Source organism: Phascolarctos cinereus, unplaced genomic scaffold, assembly GCF_003287225.1.
Source record: "Phascolarctos cinereus isolate Bilbo 61053 unplaced genomic scaffold, phaCin_HiC Scaffold_1;HRSCAF=81, whole genome shotgun sequence".
In the NCBI taxonomy this organism is placed as follows: Eukaryota; Metazoa; Chordata; class Mammalia; order Diprotodontia; family Phascolarctidae; genus Phascolarctos; species Phascolarctos cinereus.
The window spans coordinates 92,557,979-92,576,736 of record NW_027555514.1 but is presented as its reverse complement, the minus strand read 5'-3'; the positions used below and the strand labels follow the sequence as shown (position 1 = coordinate 92,576,736).

At 44.2% G+C, this 18,758-nt stretch overlaps 1 protein-coding gene across 4 annotated transcripts; it reads right to left on the bottom strand.

Annotated features, from left to right (window-relative positions):
- Window positions 1-5,447: 5,447 nt before the first annotated feature.
- LOC110201967 (uncharacterized) lies at window positions 5,448-18,757 on the bottom strand. Of its 4 annotated transcripts, none has more exons than XM_020977899.2 (4): window positions 16,840-18,757; window positions 12,371-12,497; window positions 11,558-11,662; window positions 5,448-9,289 (listed from the first exon to the last, which is right to left on the bottom strand). In XM_020977899.2, exons 1-4 carry the CDS (start codon window positions 16,930-16,932, stop codon window positions 8,160-8,162), a joined length of 1,455 nt encoding a protein of 484 aa, XP_020833558.1. In that variant the 5' UTR covers window positions 16,933-18,757; the 3' UTR covers window positions 5,448-8,159. The 4 variants fall into 4 exon arrangements, with proteins under 4 accessions (XP_020833558.1, XP_078009061.1, XP_078009062.1 ...); XM_078152935.1 differs by having other exon boundaries at window positions 18,416-18,754; XM_078152936.1 differs by lacking the exon at window positions 12,371-12,497 and having other exon boundaries at window positions 18,416-18,752.
- Between the last annotated feature and the right edge of the window lies 1 nt (window position 18,758).

The following is an 18,758-nucleotide window of genomic DNA, read 5'->3' as shown; positions in this document are numbered from 1 at the left end:
GAAGGGAGAGAGTCCTTAGAAAGAGAGTTGAAAACTTGAGTGATTCTAACATCAAAGATGTGATGAAAATGATCTGTTGAAAAACGGTTGAAAGTGGGCCCGTAGGTATGCTTGGGGTTGAAATAGGGGAAAGGAGTTCACTGAATTTCTCCCGGCCCCTCACTCCCCACCTCCATGATTCCAGTCTTTAATAAATGATTACTCCTTTCCCCACTCATATATCCACATCAGCCTCAGGGACTGTTTTGTGTACCATCTGAGTATGGCTGTATGTCTGATTTACAAAAGAGCTGAAAATACATGGATTAGCCTCAGGGACTGTAAAAATGAGGAGATTCGGTGGCAGAAGTAGAGGTCAGATGCAAGGAAAACCTTTGTGCAAAGGACTTGGCCAAAGAGGTTTGAGTGGGGTCCTACCTAGAAGAAGGGGTCAGGAATGGCTGGCCTTCCAGTTGTGGTTTATGGAATTAGAAAGCCCATCTATGGCCTCTGGTGCCCCATTATAGGTGAATTCAGCCTGGCATTGACTATAGTTCTTCCCTTTCCAGGCTCAAGAAGCTCCTCACCCAGAGTAGGTAATGGGACTTGCCTCGAGTCCCTTCTAAGGGAGTCAAAGTAACCTAGTTTGGGTCTGTCGGCAGTAGGATAGGAAGGACTGACACCTCTTTCTGTGGCACGCGGGCACTGTGATAAGCACTTTTACATCTCCCATTCGATTCCAGGCCTAGTTCGCTGGGCCACTGCAGTGTATATGCTGATGGATCAGTTCTATATGTCATACCGAAGAGCTGTTTCATTTTTATTTCCCAGTAGGAACAAGAGGATGGGAGGAGCTAGATCCTGAACTTCATTGACTGAGTACAAAGGTTACGTGTTGAGTAATGTCTGTGTTTGTTTCTGTCTATGTCTGTGGTGTGGGAGAGGGTTGAGGAGGAGGGAAAACCCAGTTTCTACCTCTTTTTAAAAATTTCGTTTTTCTATGAAGGTTTTCATTTTCTCTCCTGCCCCCAGTGTAAAAGAAAAAAGAAAACCTTGTAACAAGTATACATAGTTAAGTAAACAAATTCAGCTTTACCTTTAGTTAGAATTGATAGCCTCTTACGTGGTATGATTTGGGGGAAAATACCTCTCCAAATATTGCCAAAAAACCCCCAAAGTCATATTAGCTTGCTTCAGTGTCTGACGTTTTCTGTCTTGGAACTGTGAGGAGAATTTCCTGTCCCCAGCTACTACAAGCTCCACCACACCAGCGCTCCTCCTCACCCCAGGACCACTCCCCAGAACTGTGACCCAGATGCAAGCATGGGAAAAGCAAGAGATTCCTGCCTGAACACTGGCAAAGAGATCCCTGCAATCCCCCTCTGATCAGCCACTGGATTCCCTCTCAGTCTGTGGGCTGGAAGCTCAGGAGGCAGCCGCAGCCCCAAGCTTCTCAGGGAATGGGGCTGAGACCCTGAGCTTCTCTCACTGCAGAAACAGACTTTTCCCACTGACCTTCTAAGTTGTCTTTGGCGTTCCTGGGTTGACAACCCTAGAAACCACCACAGCTGCCTGTGATTCAGTCTTCTGAGGCCTGCTCCAGGTTCCCTGTGGCCTGCGTTCCCATGCCAAACTGCATTCCTCTCCCAGCCCGGCACGATGTACCTTTCTGATCAACCATCCAGGTTGTCTTGGGCTGGAAATTTGTTTCACTCTGTCTTTTTGTGGGTTCTGCTGCTTTAGAATTTGTTAGAGCCATTTTTTTTTTTTAACGGGTATTTGGAGGGGTTTGGTGGAGAGCTCAAGCAAGTCACTGCTTTCACTCTGCCATCTTGGCTCCTCCCCTGTGCCTGACATTTTACCATTAAAGTCAAGGACTGAAGTATTGAAAACTTTTTTTGAACTGCATCTCTTTCTTGGGAAGGTGACACATGTAGTAGACACTGTGGCAGATTTGAAAGAATTACAGTGTGGTCTAAGTAGAAAGAATGTTGGACTTGGATTCTACTTTGGCTCTCATTTTAGTTGTATGATTTTGGGCAAATCACTTAACTTCTCAGCCTCAGTTTGCTTATGTGTATAGCATGGCTTCTAAATAGCTCTGGAGCCTCCTTACTTACTCCAGGTTCATTGTGGGGTATGTTAGGTAATCATAGTTATACAAATGCTACTCAAGTCTCCTTCCATTGCATTCTTAACTGACTGATGGTAGGAATCATAAATCAAATGGCAAAATACCTAGAACAGAAGAGCAAATTAGAGAGCGAGGGAAGTTAAATAGTGAAATCATTCTCTGCCCTGGCCCCCATAAATGGAGGGATGCAATCTTCCACACATACCTATACTAGTTGGGTTTGTCAAGACAACTCATGATCTTAGGATCATGGCTTTCTACTCACTGTCTCCTAGCAACCAGTTATACCTTACTGCTGTTCCAGTATGCTTTAAAGCTACAGTTCACTGTCTCTCTTGAGTTACTGATAACTACTAATTCTTTGCTTGCAAGCTGCTGCTGCCATCTGCTGCAACTCTCAACTGTAGCTACTTCAAAGAAAGTGTTATTAATCTTCTGTGAGATGGCCCTGGGCTGAATTTTCTGGGGCTAATCCATGTATTTTCAGCTCTTTTGTAAATCAGACATACAGCCATACTCGGATGGTACACAAAATAGTCCTTGAGGCTGCTGTGGATACATGAGTGGGGAAAGGAGTAATCATTTATTTAGCACCTAATATGTGGCATGTGGGCACTTTTACATCTCCCGTTCAATTCTAGGCCTAGTTTGCTGGGACACTGCAGTATATGTGCTGATGGATCAGTTTTATATGTTGCCCATACAACTGTATTATAGTCTGGGAAACAGAAATTCTTTGTCTACTTGGTTTTTGCTAAGTGGATAGTTAAGTGAACTCATTTTGAGTGAATGTGGTTTCCTAAATCAGTTTGATAATTACTATAATGTTTGTTGACTTTTTTAAAAGGCATATGATTTAGTGCAGGGGTGGGGAAGCTGTGGCCTTTTAGGTCCTAGAGTATGGCCTTTTGACTGAGTCCAAATTTTACAGAACAAATCCTTTTATTAAGGGGATTTATTCTGTGAAGTTTGGATTCGGTCAAAGGGCCACACTTGAGGACCTAAAGGGCCACATGTGGTCTTGAGGCCAAAGGTTCCTCACCCCTGATTTAGTGGAACAAAGCCCTGCTCTGAAAAATATACACATGTTAAAAATTATACAAGAGTGACTTTGGCTTTCCCTGGAGCCCAGTTCCCTGGCCCTTCCTTTTGCTTCAGCCAGTCAACAGCTCAGGTTTCATAGAGGAACCTATGGGAAGAAAGACAGAAAGAGGTGGGAGGAGATGATGTTTACCTGGAACTCTGGCCTATCTAGAGACCACCCTACCTAGGGACTTTGGTCTACAAGGAGGTTGAGTACCTATACCTACCTTCTAGAGGCTAAATAACCTAGCTCTTTCATCAAGAGGGCAGACCTAGTTGGCTCTGGTCATCCTTTCTACACCTTTTCCCAAGAAAGGCTCCTGGCTAGGGGAGGAGACAGAATGGGAGAATGGACAACCCAGGGCAAAGGACAGTCAGATGAGTTATAGACAATGGTGTCTTAAGTGTGAGAGTAGTGCAAAAGTGTGGGGAGGTACTTTAGGCCCATAGTCCAGGGCTCTGGATGGTGCTTGTATGAGGGAACAGAATTAAGGTATTGGCCTACCAGAATGGGCATCCATGTTCCTCAGGGTCCAGGCAGATAGTTCTCTCTGCACACCTGCACTCCAAATGCTACCAGGACAGGGCTATATTTATCCAGATAGGCCAATGAGAATTTGGGCCTTAAGTATGAGGAGGGCATATTCTGGGGAGATAAGTATTGGGAGAACTGGGATTGGTACAAGCAAGAAACTGGGACATAAGTGGCCCTCTTCCTCTCTTACCAAGGGCAGGCTCCTCTCCTGCAGAGTTTACCAGCTCATTGTTCCCCCACCATGTCCAGGTAAAGCGTCTGGCCCTCATCCAGTGCTACGTATTCCACTGGGGACCTGAGTTGAAGTCTTGCCTTCAGCATTTTCTGATTGTGTAACTGTGGTTGTATAACCCTCCCTGAGCCTCACAGAATTAGAGCTGTGAGGAATCTTTGAGGCCATTTAATCTTACCACCTCATTTTGCTTTTGCGAAAACTTGGCATCAGAGGCGAGAGTTGAACCCACTTAGGTCATCTGACTCCAGAATCAATGCTCTTCAAACACTGCCTCCCCACTTTCCTCATCTGTAAAATGGAGATACTTATAGTTGAGAAAAATGTGTTGGAAACCTTAAAACCCCATGAATTAATCAATTATAGATTTAGTGTTTAAGGTGATCTGTTCCAACCCTCTCATTCTTTAGATTAGAAGTGTGAGCTGCCATTTCGCAAACCCTCAGTGAATATCCACCATGTGCATACAGGCACTGTTTAACCTGGTTCCACTCCCTTATCTCTAAACTAGATCCCTCTGGCTCTCCCATACCATCAGAAGATGATGAAGGTTACCGAGGAGCCCCCACCAACTCAAGGCAAACCAGGCTAGGGGTGACCCTGGAAGGTCATTTTGACCAGCCTCCTTCTGGGAAGAGTATTACTAGCTCACTCTTTGCAATACTGGCAGGGTCAGGTGGCCTTCAGTTACTAGAAATCTTATCCAAAATACTGTTTCCTTCTTGTGGGCTTGGCCTTTGTCCTCTCATTCTGTTCTCAGTGGGGACAAAGAGGACACTTCAGTCCTGTTTCCTTGCCTGTCCCAGATCGTGGATTCCAGGAGACCAACTGTAGAGTCATCTTGTTAACTGGGCTTAGCTTTTACACATCTCCCAGAGTTCCTCTTGCTTTTCCTGTCTTTGTATTCCTGACCCTGCCAATGGAGACAAGAGGAATTGGAGGAAGAGAATATGGATAGTTCAATGAAGCTTATCCTTGTGGTTAGATAAAAATCAAATCTTATACTTGATTAATATTTTAAAGTTTATGAAACATTTTCACAACAGTTACTTTATTTGTTCCCCACAACAATCTTAATTACCCCCTTTGAAAGATGAGAAAACTGAGACACAAACCTATGGAGTGATAGTGGATAGAATGTAAGGATAGAGGCAGGTAGGTGGTCCAGTAGTGGGCCTGGAGTCAGGAAGCCCTGAGTTCAAATGTGACTTCAGACATGTACTGTGTGACCCTGGGTGAGTCACTTAACCTCTGCCTGCTTCAGTTTTCTCAATGGTAAAATGGGGATAACAGCACTTACCTTGCAAGGCTGTTGTGAGAATCAAATAAGATTTTTGTAAAGTGCTTGGTACAGTGCCTGGCACATAGGAAATGTTATATAAATGCCTATATCCCTTCCCTGTGGTGTATACAACAGTGCATTTATTGAGAAACCAAATAAAAAATATAAAGGCATACCCCACAGAAACTCATGCTGACCAATGTAATTTTGTAGCAACATTGTTCAAATAACCAATTCCCACTGTACAAATCACAACGTAGCCATAACCTTTTTCGGCAGATCACACATTTAGAATACTGTTCCTTTGGAATGTACTACTCTATAACACTGGGTTGCATGATGGGTTTTCTCAAAACCGATTAACATGAGGTATACCTGAATGTTAGGGCTTTAAATATGTCATAGCTGCACTGTACTACGTTGCCTTTAGATGAATGAAACAGGATAGAAATAAACAATATATGAACGAAATTGGCTTCATCTGAAAGTAAAGGATGTGATGTGATTTGAGGGGTTGAGGTCCTCCCAAGCTCTAAATATTTCCTTCCCCACCTAGCTCAACACCCTAAATTCCACTAAAAGTAATCCATTTCTTTGGATTAGGTATTACTCTCTATAGGCTTCTCTTTAAAATGTAAATGTTCCTGGGAGAGAAATAAGGTTAATTTCTAATACCTTAGTATGAATACTAACAACCCCTTACTTGCTCTTTGCCATTTACAAAGTAATTTCATTTTCATATATGTTAAGTCATTTGCTGCTCACCACATATCTCCAGAAGCAGGCAGGGTTGGTGTTATTTGCATACTTCTGATAAAGAAACTTGTCTGAAAAGGCTGAAACTTGTCTAAGGTCAAACAGCTAATTAGTGGCAGATCCAGAACTGAAACTAGATGTCCTGACACCCAGTCCAGTACTTTTTTCACTGTATGAGTTTTGAGTTGATCACAGAAGGGAAGGCATCCAGATGGCATGAGAACACTGGGAGAAATAAAAAGCAAAGAAAGGGGAAATGGGGGCAGGACAGAGGGCTGGAATGGAGATCTCTGTTCCACAAAGATGCCAGCAAATGGGGCTCTTTCTCCAATACCCAGTATTGACTGTTGCTCTGCCCTCCAATGGTTGCAAATTGTGAAGGTTGGGGTTGACAGGAGAGGAGAAGAAACAAAAGGGATGGGAAGGGGAAGGATGGGAGAAGGGTGAAGAAATAGAGGGAATGAAAGAAGAGCAGAAGGGAAGAAAGAGATGGATAGAAGATCAAACGAGAAATAGGGAAAGAGGGATGGAAGACAGAAGAGAAGGACTGAGAGAAAAATGAAAGAGGGATAGGAGAAATGAATGAAAAAGCACCAACCTGCATGCTAAGTGCTAGGGATACAAAAACCAGAGACAAAAATAATCTCTATATTCAACAAACTTACATTTTAATGGGAGAGACAACACAGAAGGGAGTGGTGGCCAGGGAGGGGCACTTTGGTCCTGAAAGTGATGGGGAGGGGAAAAGATGGAGTAAAAAGGAAGAACAGGAGGGATGGAGGGAGAAAGAAGTAAAAAATAAGAAAGATGGAAGGAGGAAGTAAAGGAGGAAAGAAAGAGGGCATGAGGTGCAATTATGTAGTAGTCCCTTGAATTCCCTGGGCTAAATATTCAGCATTCAACATCAGTTTACCACCCTTTTGCTTAGCTTTTTCTAGCCAGTCCCTTCTTGGCCAACTCAAATTCGGACCCAGATGTCTGATAACAGCATGAAGTTAATTCAACTTTCCTGAATTCCACAAAAGTGTGGTATCTCAACAGCCAATCTGGCCTGGTCCATGCCCATCTGGCTTCTGGGACCACCTGTGGTTGTGAGGGCTTTGGACACCTTCTACTGACCAAAGGAGAGCAGTGAAGAGATCTAGGAGGGAGGAATCATCTAATAGAGAAGCAAAATAATTTACCCAAAGTTGTACAGCTAGTTTATGGAAGAGCTTGGATTGCACCCACCATGCCCTGTCCAAAAATCTCCTCCTTACCCTGGAAACAATATAGTAAATAGACACATCAGGGAGCTTGCAGTGAGCCCACATGGAATAGCAGACAGAGGTAGAAATGCAGGGATGGTAAAATATTATTATGGAAGAGTAAGGATCAGCCAATGTTGTGACCCTGCTTATATGTTCATAACACAGGGCTGGAATCAACCACACAAAAATCTAAGATCATAGGATCATGGATTTAAAGCTGGAAGGAGCCTGACAGGTCATCTAGTCCAGCTCCCTCATTTTACAGAAGAGGAAACTGAGGCCAAGAGTGATTAAGTGACTTGCTCCACTGGGAGCGGAGTAGACCTTAGGGCCCCTGATTCTAGATCATTAACAGTAATTTTTGCACCATACTGCTGCCCTGTAGGAAAAGAAAGATGGTGGATTTGGATTGTTAATGGTGACCAGGGAGGATCACCCTATTCCCTCCAAATGTAAGAATAAATCACAGTACTTTCAGCCTAGACCTCAGAGGACTTGGCAAGCTGAGAGCTATTTGGACCTCGTTTGAGCAGTTTTTCACGTGGTAGAGAAGAGAATGGGGGGATCTCTTTAACCTCCTTTCTAAAGGATCTTCAAGTGACAACTTCTCAAAGATGAGGAACTCATATTTCTGTTCTGTGGGTAGGGCCACATTAACGACTGCTAATCTTTGACCCAGGTGAAAGCCTTTAACACATTACCCATAAGGAGAATTTCTTCCTCTCTAGGATCCTGTCTGGTGGCCTGTGAGATAGCTAGCCATTCTCATCCTGTCTGTGAGAGAAAGTAAGAAGCTATAGGTGGTCTGGCCCCATGGTAATCTTCCCAAACGGCTCTTTGAAGCTGTCCCATTCTATGCTTCTTCCAGTGGCTGGCCATGGCAATCCATGAATAGTCGTGCTGTCGCCTCACAGAAGTGGTCCTTTCTTTCGGAATGTTACAATCCCCAATGCTGGGAAGTGTTTTGGCTCTTCATCATGGGTCTTCTGGTGGGTCAGCATAATCCTTTTGTCCCGGAAGGCCTTCCTGCACACCTTGCACTGGTAGGGTTTTTCTTCCGGGCATGATGGGAGCAGTCCTTGGCCCCCTGCCCGGTGTACCCGCAGGTGGCTTTTCAAATGCTGCTTCTGGCTACAGGCCTTCCCACATTCAGAGCACGTGTATGGCCGTTCACCTGTGTGCACCCTGCGGTGGATGGTCAGCGTCTTCTTGTCCTTAAAAGTCTTGCCACAGCTGATGCAGGTGAAGGGACGCTCACCTGTGTGGATGCGCTGGTGGCTGACCAGGTGGTGCTTCTGGCTGAAGCATCGGGAGCACAGGGGACAAGTGAAGGGCCTCTCGCCTGTGTGCACTCGGTGGTGGCTCCTGAGATGGTGCTTCTGGCTAAAGCACTTCCCACACTGCAGGCAGCTGTAGGGCCTCTCCCCGATGTGGGTCCGCTGGTGGGACACCAAGATCTGCTTGAGGCGGAAGCGCTGGCCACACTCCCCACAGACAAAGGGCCTCTCTGCCAGGTGATCATTTATGTGTTTCTTGAGGTTTCCGGCCCTTTTGAAGCCTTTCCCACACTGGAGGCAGACATGGGGCTTCCTGGGGGCAGGTCTTCTATGCTTGGGGAGGGTATGCTCTGAAGGAGCATCTTTGAGCATCTTTCCCATTCTATCATGCTTCTCTACGTGGATCTTTCCATGCCGCTTCAGGTCTCCTTTGGAAGGGAAACCTTTCCCACACTCGGGGCACTTAAAAGGCCTCTCGCCAGTATGGCTACGCTCATGGATGATCAAAGCTGTATTGCTTTTGAAGCTCTTATCACACTCAGCACAGGTTGGGGGCTTCTTTTTCCCCAGTGGCCTTTGGGGTACACTAGGCCTTCCTGAATAGGCCTGTTTTGTCCAGGACTTTTCTTTACTACTGTTTTTCAGCTTTAGGGGGACCTGAACAATACCCTCTGACTTCATCAAGAATGTAAATGTCTCTGGGTCTTCCATATTATCTCCAATATCTTTAACCTTCTCATTTCTGATCCCATTCCTAGAACCTAATGAGGAGAAAAAGAATCCAGATGTTAGCCTATGGAGAAGGCCACCATATTCCTGTCATTGAATATTAGTTCCCAGCCCCAGGGTAGTCCCCAAAAAAGGAATCCTATGCTAGTCTTCTTGCTCTGTATCTAGACAGGACCATTAATCGTGGAACACCAGCCAGGTTACAGCTGTCAGTCAGAAGGCTGGAACCTTAGGGAGCTGGGATGATAGAGCTGGGGATAATACACACATCTAGATTTGAATGAAAAGAAATATTTAAATAAAACCAAACAAACCCCAAACCCACCCTTCAGCAACATGGAACTGATATCTAGGGAAAATGAGGTTTCGGTGCCTTAAATACTGAGCCAAAGTTATCAGGCTTTGCTGCAGACTGACACATATAATAAAGACACGGACACAGGCTAGGTTGGTGGAGAATACTGACCTTACCTACTTAGTGTAGCTCTGGCTCAGATAAATTTGCAGCTAAGCCAGAGAAATTCTTGGGAGTATTAAAGAACTCTCTAACGTAGGTTAGATACTATCTGTAGAGTAAGGCCACTTAGATGTCCACTGAGGACACAGGGATCATGGAGGAAAGACCTAACTTTGGGGATACTCTGCTCAGGGTGTAAGTTTTGTTTTATTTTAGCTTATGACCAAAGAGCTGTCAGCCTGCCTTTACATCCTAGAATCACTGTATCCTAGGGCTGAGATGACTCCAGTGACCCCCCCCCCCAAGGGAGGAACCCAGAAGATGCAAAGCCCAATGTAGACCAGCAGCATCAAAACCGGGGTCACATGTTGACTTAGAAAACCACATACTAACATTATCTGTGTTATATTGTATTTTTATTTATTTTATTAATTATTTCCCAATGACATTTTAATTTGGTTCTGGCTGCCCAAGCCTCAGTGTTTACCACAACCCCAAAGCACCACTCAGCTAAGATAAGGATTAGAAGAACATTGCACAGAAACCACATCCATCCAGCTCAAGGAGTTGGGCCCGATGAGACCAGCAAAATGACGTTACCAGAAAGACAGTGGTTTGTCGTCAGAGGTGTGAGTTTTCCCTGCACACACACATTTCCCACATGTGGGCCCCTTGCGCTTTATCCTTCTTCCAGCTTTCCCTCCTTACTAATGGTATGTATGTTTGAGAAAGCATGTGCCCTAGGCTTATGAGATGGTTTTTTTTTGCAAATTTACTTCCTCCACTATTTCAATAAATGACTTTGTTTTGAGTTAATTATGTCCTTAGGCTGGCTATAAAGAAAAAGGAAACATCAGTTGGGGGTTGATGAAATATTTTGCGTGAATGTAGATGTCCAGAGTACTCTGAAACTTGAGTAGTTATTCTAGGAGTGCCCATTCCCATGGGGAAAAGGGGGAAGACATGACACCTTTCTGCCAGTACTCTGGCATTCTGGCCTACTTTTATACATTCTTTTGACTTCCTGGGCTGATACTGATAGAGGAGGGTAAAGTCGGACCCTGTACTGAGTTTTTAGACGATCAAAGAGAAGGAACAAATGGTGGCAGAGGTCTATATATACCCTGCCAAAGCCAGTGTTAAATTTGGAACCATCAGGTCCAGGACACTAAAACAATGGATGCCAGTACATCAGAAGTGCTGGCGCAGGGTGAGAATGCTCTTGTTAGAGATACACAGAAGTTATAGAAATGTTCACTTTAGATTTACACCCTAAGGAGGTTACTGGCAGTAAGAAAAGGCCTATTTGTACAAAGATCTTAGCAGCTATTAATAGCTTAGCACTATAACGGCAAAAACTGGAAACAAACCATGTGCCAAATGATAATGGAGTGTAAAAGAATATTGCATAAAAAATAATGGAAAAACTCATAACAAATGAAGCACAGTGAAGAAAACAGAGCCAGTAACTACAGTTACATGAAGACTTTATTAAATAAACAAACCAAAACCTCTGGTTAAGTATAGTAGAAGATGTTGGTACTGTCTTGTTAAAAGTTAAAGCTCACATCCTCTCTTTCTTTTAACAAAGTGTGTGGTTGAAGGCATTTTCCCCAAGTTTAGCATTGTACTCTGCACATGGTAGGAGCTTAATAAGTGTTTGTTGTAACTGCTAAAAGTAGAGCTTCCAGTACAAACTAGGAAGGCACAACTTGTGTGAAAGAAAATTTGTAGAGAAACAAATGCAGATAAGGAGAATGCAAACTGCTTAGATAGAGTTGGAAGGCTTAGAACCAGAGATCTGGGCAGCGATTGAAAGTTGGAAGACTGAAGCGAGACTTACCCCAGTGGCGATTCAGGTGTCTTCTGTGGTTCTGGGAATCCCTCATCCATGGTTCTTCCTCCTGTTCAATTTTACAAATAACCTCTGGTTTGGCAGCAGGATACCCTGGATTGAGAAAGCTGGTTGAAGGTGTGTCTCATAATTACATAGGTAGAAACAGAGAACTCAGATATTATTTATGAAATTTGACTCGAAATGCACATTTGTTATGTCTTGGGCTCACGACCTTTGCAGTGGTGTACTAAAAATGGAAAGATTTAGGTTGAGGGTTACAGCATGAGAAACATGATGTTGGACAGCAAAGAATGGGCAGTGGGAAAGGAGGCATCAAGTCAAGAGTGAAAGGCTGAGGTACTAGGGCATCAACAGGCATTTGAGGGGCTGCATAAAAGCCAGGGGGGTTACACTGACTCAGTATGCTTCCCCTTTTTATAGTGTCATAGGATTTAGAGCCGGAAGAGACCTTAGGAATCCTCCACCCCCTCACATTTTGTAGATAATGATATTGATTGAGGCCCAGAGATGTCATATGATTTGCCCATGGTTACAAAAGTAGTAAGTAGGAGAGCTTGGATTTGAACCCAGTCTTCTGAGTAGAAATCCAATGTTCTTTTCACTTTTACTCCAAATCCCACCCCACTCCCTGCCCCCAGGAGACCAACCAAGCAGAGGTCAAGGCCAGGCCCTGAACATTTTTTGAGCTGTTTGAGCCTTCAGGGATTCTGAGGAAATTTGTGGCTCTATGCTTCCTGACCCCACGCACCTGGGGATTCCTGATTGGACAGCTACCAAGCAAGTAATCAGCGCCCTCACCCAGCGAGGTCACCAACTCATAGGTCCCCCTCATCACGTCCTGGTAAAGCTCCTTCTGTTGTTGGTCCAGTATTGCCCACTCCTCCTGGGAGAAGTAGACGGCCACATCCTCAAATGTCACTGGCATCTGCAATGACAGTAATCACTCTACACTGCTGTCACACCGGACAGAATCCCTGGGGCTATAGAGAGGATAGTCAGGGACCTTCATGGGTCCAAAGCATAATCTCCAACCCCTTCATGGACCCTGGGGCTCCTATACCTTGGGAAGAATCAGGAAGATTCAGTTGAATTTTTAAGGTGGCTCTCTACAGAACTCAGCTCAGTAAACCTTTCCCCCCTTTTAACTTTCTTATTTTAAAGGCTTTCTACTTCCATAATTTTTTAGGAAATTGATGAATACAGATAACAAATAATGGTTATATCAGGTCACACTCATTGAGGACTATCACGGCAACTCTAGCAATGAACCAATCAGAAACATTCACTATGAAGGGTAATAGGTGCAACATTATCCAATGGACTTAGTGGCAATCCTATTAGTAATCGTTGCCCATCTGAAGGTGTCAAATAACAAAAGGTCCTTCACACTGAAACTGTAGCCAACAGCTTCTGCAAGCCAGGCTTCTTTTCTATCCGTCTGTCAGCTATTTTCCTCAGGCTCTTCCCAGAGCCCATTCCTCAGATCTCAGCCTCTGCTCAGGGACTACAATGGAATGATAATGATCAGATAAGCAATTTTATCAGCTGCCAACTCATTTTCCCTTCTAAGATCTTTTTCTAAGATCCCTATTCATTTAGATGGACAATTAGGCCAACAATGTGAGTTGAAGTACTATGAGAAGCTGCCCACATCACAAGCTCACTGAAGAAGGTTGTGCTCATGGGTCCTAGGAGATTAGGAACTTGGCTAGTTGATTCTGGCATTGACATTGTTCTTCCATGGATTATCTTTAGTTAGGATTTATACCTATCTTCCAAAAGAATGAGATAATATTAAAACATAATGCAAAATTAGGAAAAATGCAGCTAAAAACAGAACAGTGTCTATTTTAGTCTTTATTTTATTTGTTTTTAAGTCGCGTTTTTCCTAATTTTGCGTTCCCTAAAGGAAACAGAGGTACCATATATAATCAGGCATCTGTGATGAGCTGATTACTACAGTTAAGCAGTATATTTAATATCTCCTAAGTGTGAAGCTAAGGCAAAATGGGAAATACACAAAATGTTGGAAAAACCTACAGCTTTCATCTTCTGACATCACAGAGCATCCAAATTTACTTATAGGAACAAAGTTTCTCTTAGAACTAGAATCAGAAATTTATCCCATAGATTCTTAGCTCAGAATAATAAGATCCTAGATTTAGCTAGAAAAGAACTTGAGGGATCATCTCATCCAATCCCCTCAATTTATAGGTGAGGAAACTGAGGCCTAGAGATATGCTCAGGGTCTCAAGGGAGTAAGCAGCTTGGCTTCAGACTATCTCCTAACCCAAGCCAACTGTCCCATGAATGGATGCGGTTGGTCATAATCCTCTAGGGCCAGAATTTTGCCCTTGTCCATAAAGCCTTCCCAGAAAACTTAGGTACATGGCAGACTTTCTCTTTTCTGAACTTCTGATAAAAATAATAGAATGTATTTCCACAGCACATATTAAAATTTAAGTACTATCCTCATTCACAGCAATCTAAAACAATCTTGTGAAGTTTGGATTGAAACTATTATGATCTCCATTTTACAGATGAGGACAGAGAGCCTTAATAATACTATGAAGTCAGTAGTGTAAGCATTATTAACCCCATTTTACAGATTGGGAAACAGACTTAGAGAACCTTAATAACCTTGTGAGGTAGAATATACAATTTTGGCCTCTTTTTACGAATGAGGAAACCAAACATCAAAAAGTTTAAATGGTGTATTGTTACAACACCAAAAGTGGTTACCAACAAGTAGGTGGCAGACTCAGGCCTCAAACATCCTGGGTTCTTTCTACTATACCACGTCGCCTCTCTTTCTTACTTATTTGCTTTCATACTGATTATATGGCACTTACCTCATACTCTATAGAGTCAGAAAGAGTCTTGAACTTGAACTAGAGTTCCAGGTTTGGGACTAACTAGCTGTATAAATTCTTTTACCCCACCTAAGCCTGAATTTCCTCAAATGAAAATAGGATAATAATATTTACATCACCTGCCTCACAGAACTGTTTCAAGGAAAGCACATTGTAAAACCTACAGAAATATGCACCATTATTAACACGTCCCTGTCTGATTTCCCTTACTGGATAGTAAATTACATAAGAGTAGGTACTATGTCTTTGCATCCTTCATAGAGCTTTTCCTAACAAGAACTCTCAGTAAATATTTGTTTAATAAAGTGAATGATGGAGATCTTATAAGAGAACACAGATTGCAAAATGTGGTATAAAACATGATGGAATGTTCTTGTGGGTTAGGAAACCAGGAATGAGGAATTCAGTGAAACTCAGGAAGACTTATATGAACTGACAATATAAAGTAAGCAGAACCAGAACATGTAGTGACTACAATAATATAAATGGAAAGAGCAATAAAATGAAACTGAACATTAGATTGTTATATAAAAACTAAGCTTTGTCCAGGAAAAGAGATGGGAAAAATATACCTCCTTCCTTTTATGGACGATTTGGGGGACTACAAATATGGAATGTTTCATATACTTTCCATTCAATTCAGTAGCATTTGTTAAAAATGTAACAGATTCTGTTCTTAAGAAGCTTACATTCTACTGGTGGAGTGGGGTGGGCATGAATGAAAGATCTGTCTCTCAGAGAAATCAGTATATAGACTATAGATCTATATCTATCTATGTACTGAGAAGTAAAAACAATAAAATACAAAGTAATTGGGGGGGATGGATCACTGACAACTGAAGGAATGAGGAATTGGCATTTACTGGTTCCCCCCCACCTGGGCAGTTGGGGTTAAGTGACTTGCCCAGGGTCACACAGCTAGTAAGTGTCAAGTGTCTGAGGCTGCATTTGAACTCAGGTCCTCTTGACTCCAAGGCTGGAGCTCTATCTACTGTACCACCCAGCTGCCATGGAATTGGCACTTATGCTGAGCCTTGACAGGCATTAGGACTTCCACCGGGCAGAGGTAAAGAAGAAGAACAAGGCTGATATTGTGGTTGGTTCTGCTGAACTGTGTATTTTTCTTTTATTTTATGTCTTTGTTACAAGGGAAGACTTGATGGGTAGGGGAAAGGGATGAGCATAATGGAAAATGAATGTAATATAGAAGTGAAAGTCATCAGTAAAACTCATAAGAGCAAGACAAAATATGGATGGCTCATTTCAATCCAACCCTGTGGCTGGAAAAAAAGCTCCTAGTGCATATACTACGGGCAATGGTGTTTCTTTACTGTATGGACATTCACATTTTCCCACTGAGATTTGGAAGCAGATCCAACAACAGGAATGAGGCAATTCCTTCAGAGCTTTCTGTTACCAAGTGTTGCTGATCTCAAACCCTGGGAAGACAGCAGGCAGGTCAGTATCCTGCTTCTAAGACAATCTCCAGGGGCTCTTGAAGGGAAAGCTGCACCTACTGATTCTAACAATCTATCCTATGATTCCTAGAACACAGAGCTGGAAGAGACCTGGGAGCCATCTAATCTGACTTCCTCAGTGTATAGATTTGGGAACAGGCCCAGAGAGGGCAAAGTCATGCAGCCAGTTAATGGCAGAGACAGAACTAGAATCCAGGTCTTCTGACTCTTAGTGTAAATCCCTTCCAGCTCTAATTTTCAACTCTAACATATAATGGCAAGGGGCAGTACAGAGAAATAAATCCTTAGAGACTACTATATAAGATTGGGTCCAGCCCTAGAAAAGAGGGAATGCAATTCTCTTTAGACTCCAGACCAAGTTTTCCAGAATGTGAGCTCAGGATGTGAGGACAGCATCATTGCATGGATGTTCATCTACCCCACTGGCTTCTTATGATTTCTTGGAGTCACCTTGGGAGTAGGGTGGCCAGGAATGCCCTTTGCCCTGGTGTGGGTTACTGGTACATGCCAGAACTGTCAAGGAAACAGCCAGACCCCAAGATCCTATGAAGACAGTTCAGTGTTGCATTTCTTTCTCATCCCACAAACCCTTACTCCTTCTATTCATCCTTTCCATCATAGTCCAGTCTCGCCAGCCTGGTGCAAACTATTGAAGAGGAGGATGGATTCCAGTTCCCCGAGATCCAGAGGACAGAGCTTGTACTGTACTCCCTCCTCTTACCCTGCAGGCTCCCTGCGACCCGAATAGCGAAGAAGCCTCAACCTTAGTCCCAGGACAGGCCCCTCCCCCAAAGAGAACAGGGCCAGGCAGAGAGGTGAAGGGCTCAGTTCCCAGCTGGTCCCAGTGGCCTCTCTTTCCCAGCTGGACCTTCTCTTGGGCCCCGCACTGACCCGAGAGTTGGGCAGGAAGTCCTACCTGCAGAGAGAGCCCTTCGGACACCCGGGTTGCACTCTGGTCCCAGACCAGCCCTGGGCCCAGGCTCTCCTGCATGCGCTGCAGCTGAGGCATTGCAAGCTCCGCGTGTCAACGGAGGCAGGCTGCTAGTGCTGCAGTATGGACCCTGGCCTGTCCCGGCCCGCTGTCCCAGCTGGCTTGTGATGGTCCTGGGCCAAGCCGAGCTGGCTAGGAAACCTCCACGCACCTCAAGCACTCGGGGCGGGATGGGATGGTGATGTACAGGTTGAAGGACAAAGAAAATAGGAGGAGGGAGAGGATGAAGGAAAGAAGCCAGCAAGAGGGAAGGGTTTAGCCGGAGGAAGATAGCAGGATTGGGCCCAGGGTAGGGGTGGAGATCAAATCTGAGACCAGACTAGGAGATGCTGGAGGAGGCTGGATTTAAGAGCATCCTTGCAAGAGGTGAGGTTCATCTTCGTTATTCCTCTGGAGTGGACCAATAGGCGGTGCTTGTTGAGAGACCTGGGCGGCTCCCCTCTATTTCTACTCCCTCCTTTCAACCCCAGTGGCTTGTGGGACTTGTAGTACTTGGCCGCCACTCCTGGAGGCGCCCGCGCCCACACCCACTGGCGACCCTTCTTCGGCCTCACGGCACTCTGGGGGCCGGGGCCGGGAAAAGGGGCAGGCGTGGAATGGCTGAAAGAGGAACAAGGAGAAAATCTTTCTCTGCCTCCTCTAACTTTAGCCTAGATAAGAGGAAGGGATGTGAGGCACTGAAACCGGTGTCTCGAGCTCTGCAAAATCTGGTGGGGAGGGCTGCCGAAGGACTAGGGGAGAATCCCATGGACTACGGTGTGTTCCTGCAGCCAGGGCTGTCTAGGCACGTTGTGCCAAATAGAGAGGAGGGGGTTCGAGTGCTAGAAGCACTCATACTATCCCTCATTTTCCCCTTTGCAACACCTACCTCCCTTTTAAAGCTCAATTTAAATCTCACCTTTTCCAGAAAGCCTCCAGCCTGTTCTCCTCTCCACTCCTTGCCCCCCTCATTGGTAACAACAACAACAACAACAAAAAAAACCAAAACAACCAAAAACCAACCAAACAAACAAAAAACCAAAAACTTTCCCCCCTCCGAGCCTCCCAAGAAACTTTGTTTTGTAACTAATACTCTTATCAAACGATATTGTGAATTACAGTTAAGAGTGCTTAGGTCTTATTTCCCTCCCAGATCTGAAAGCGAGCTCTAGCGCTTTATCTAAATTCTATCTCCGCCAGAGTCTACCCTAGTACGGTGATGTGCACAAAGTAGGCGCTTAATAAATTTTTTATTCGTTTATTAATTTTGAAATGGCACCCGAATAGAGAAACTTAGCGCACTGGAGAGAGCACAAGACTGAATGGCAGAAGACCAGGCTTCAGTTGCCGAGTCTATCCCTTACCATAAAACCACGAGATCTAGTCCAACCCATTCATTCTATAAATGAAGAAACTGAAGGCCAGAGAGGTGAAATATCCTGCCCGAGATTACACAAAACAGCAGAACTGGGAGTCGAACCCAGGTTCTTCTGACTCCAAATCTGGCTCTCTTTCTACTTACGGATTGAACAACAGTAGGTAAGTCATTTTATCTCTCTGGCCTCAGTTTCCTCATCTGTAAAGTGAGGATGTCCGAGTTAATGTTTGAGGTAGCTTCCAGGTAACATTCCGTGATTTCTGTGAAGAGAAGGAAGAAAAAGTGCGATAATTTAATCATATCTGGAGAAGAAGAATCAGAATCCAGGCAGATACTCTCACTTCCTTAACACCTTGTTCCCTCCCATCCTACCCCACATTTCAAGCAATCTCCAACCCACGTTCTCCTTTGCTCCGCCCTTGCCAGGTATGCCTTGGGAAACCCGTGCATTTGCTGAAGAAGGGACCGACATCGCGAATCCCACCTG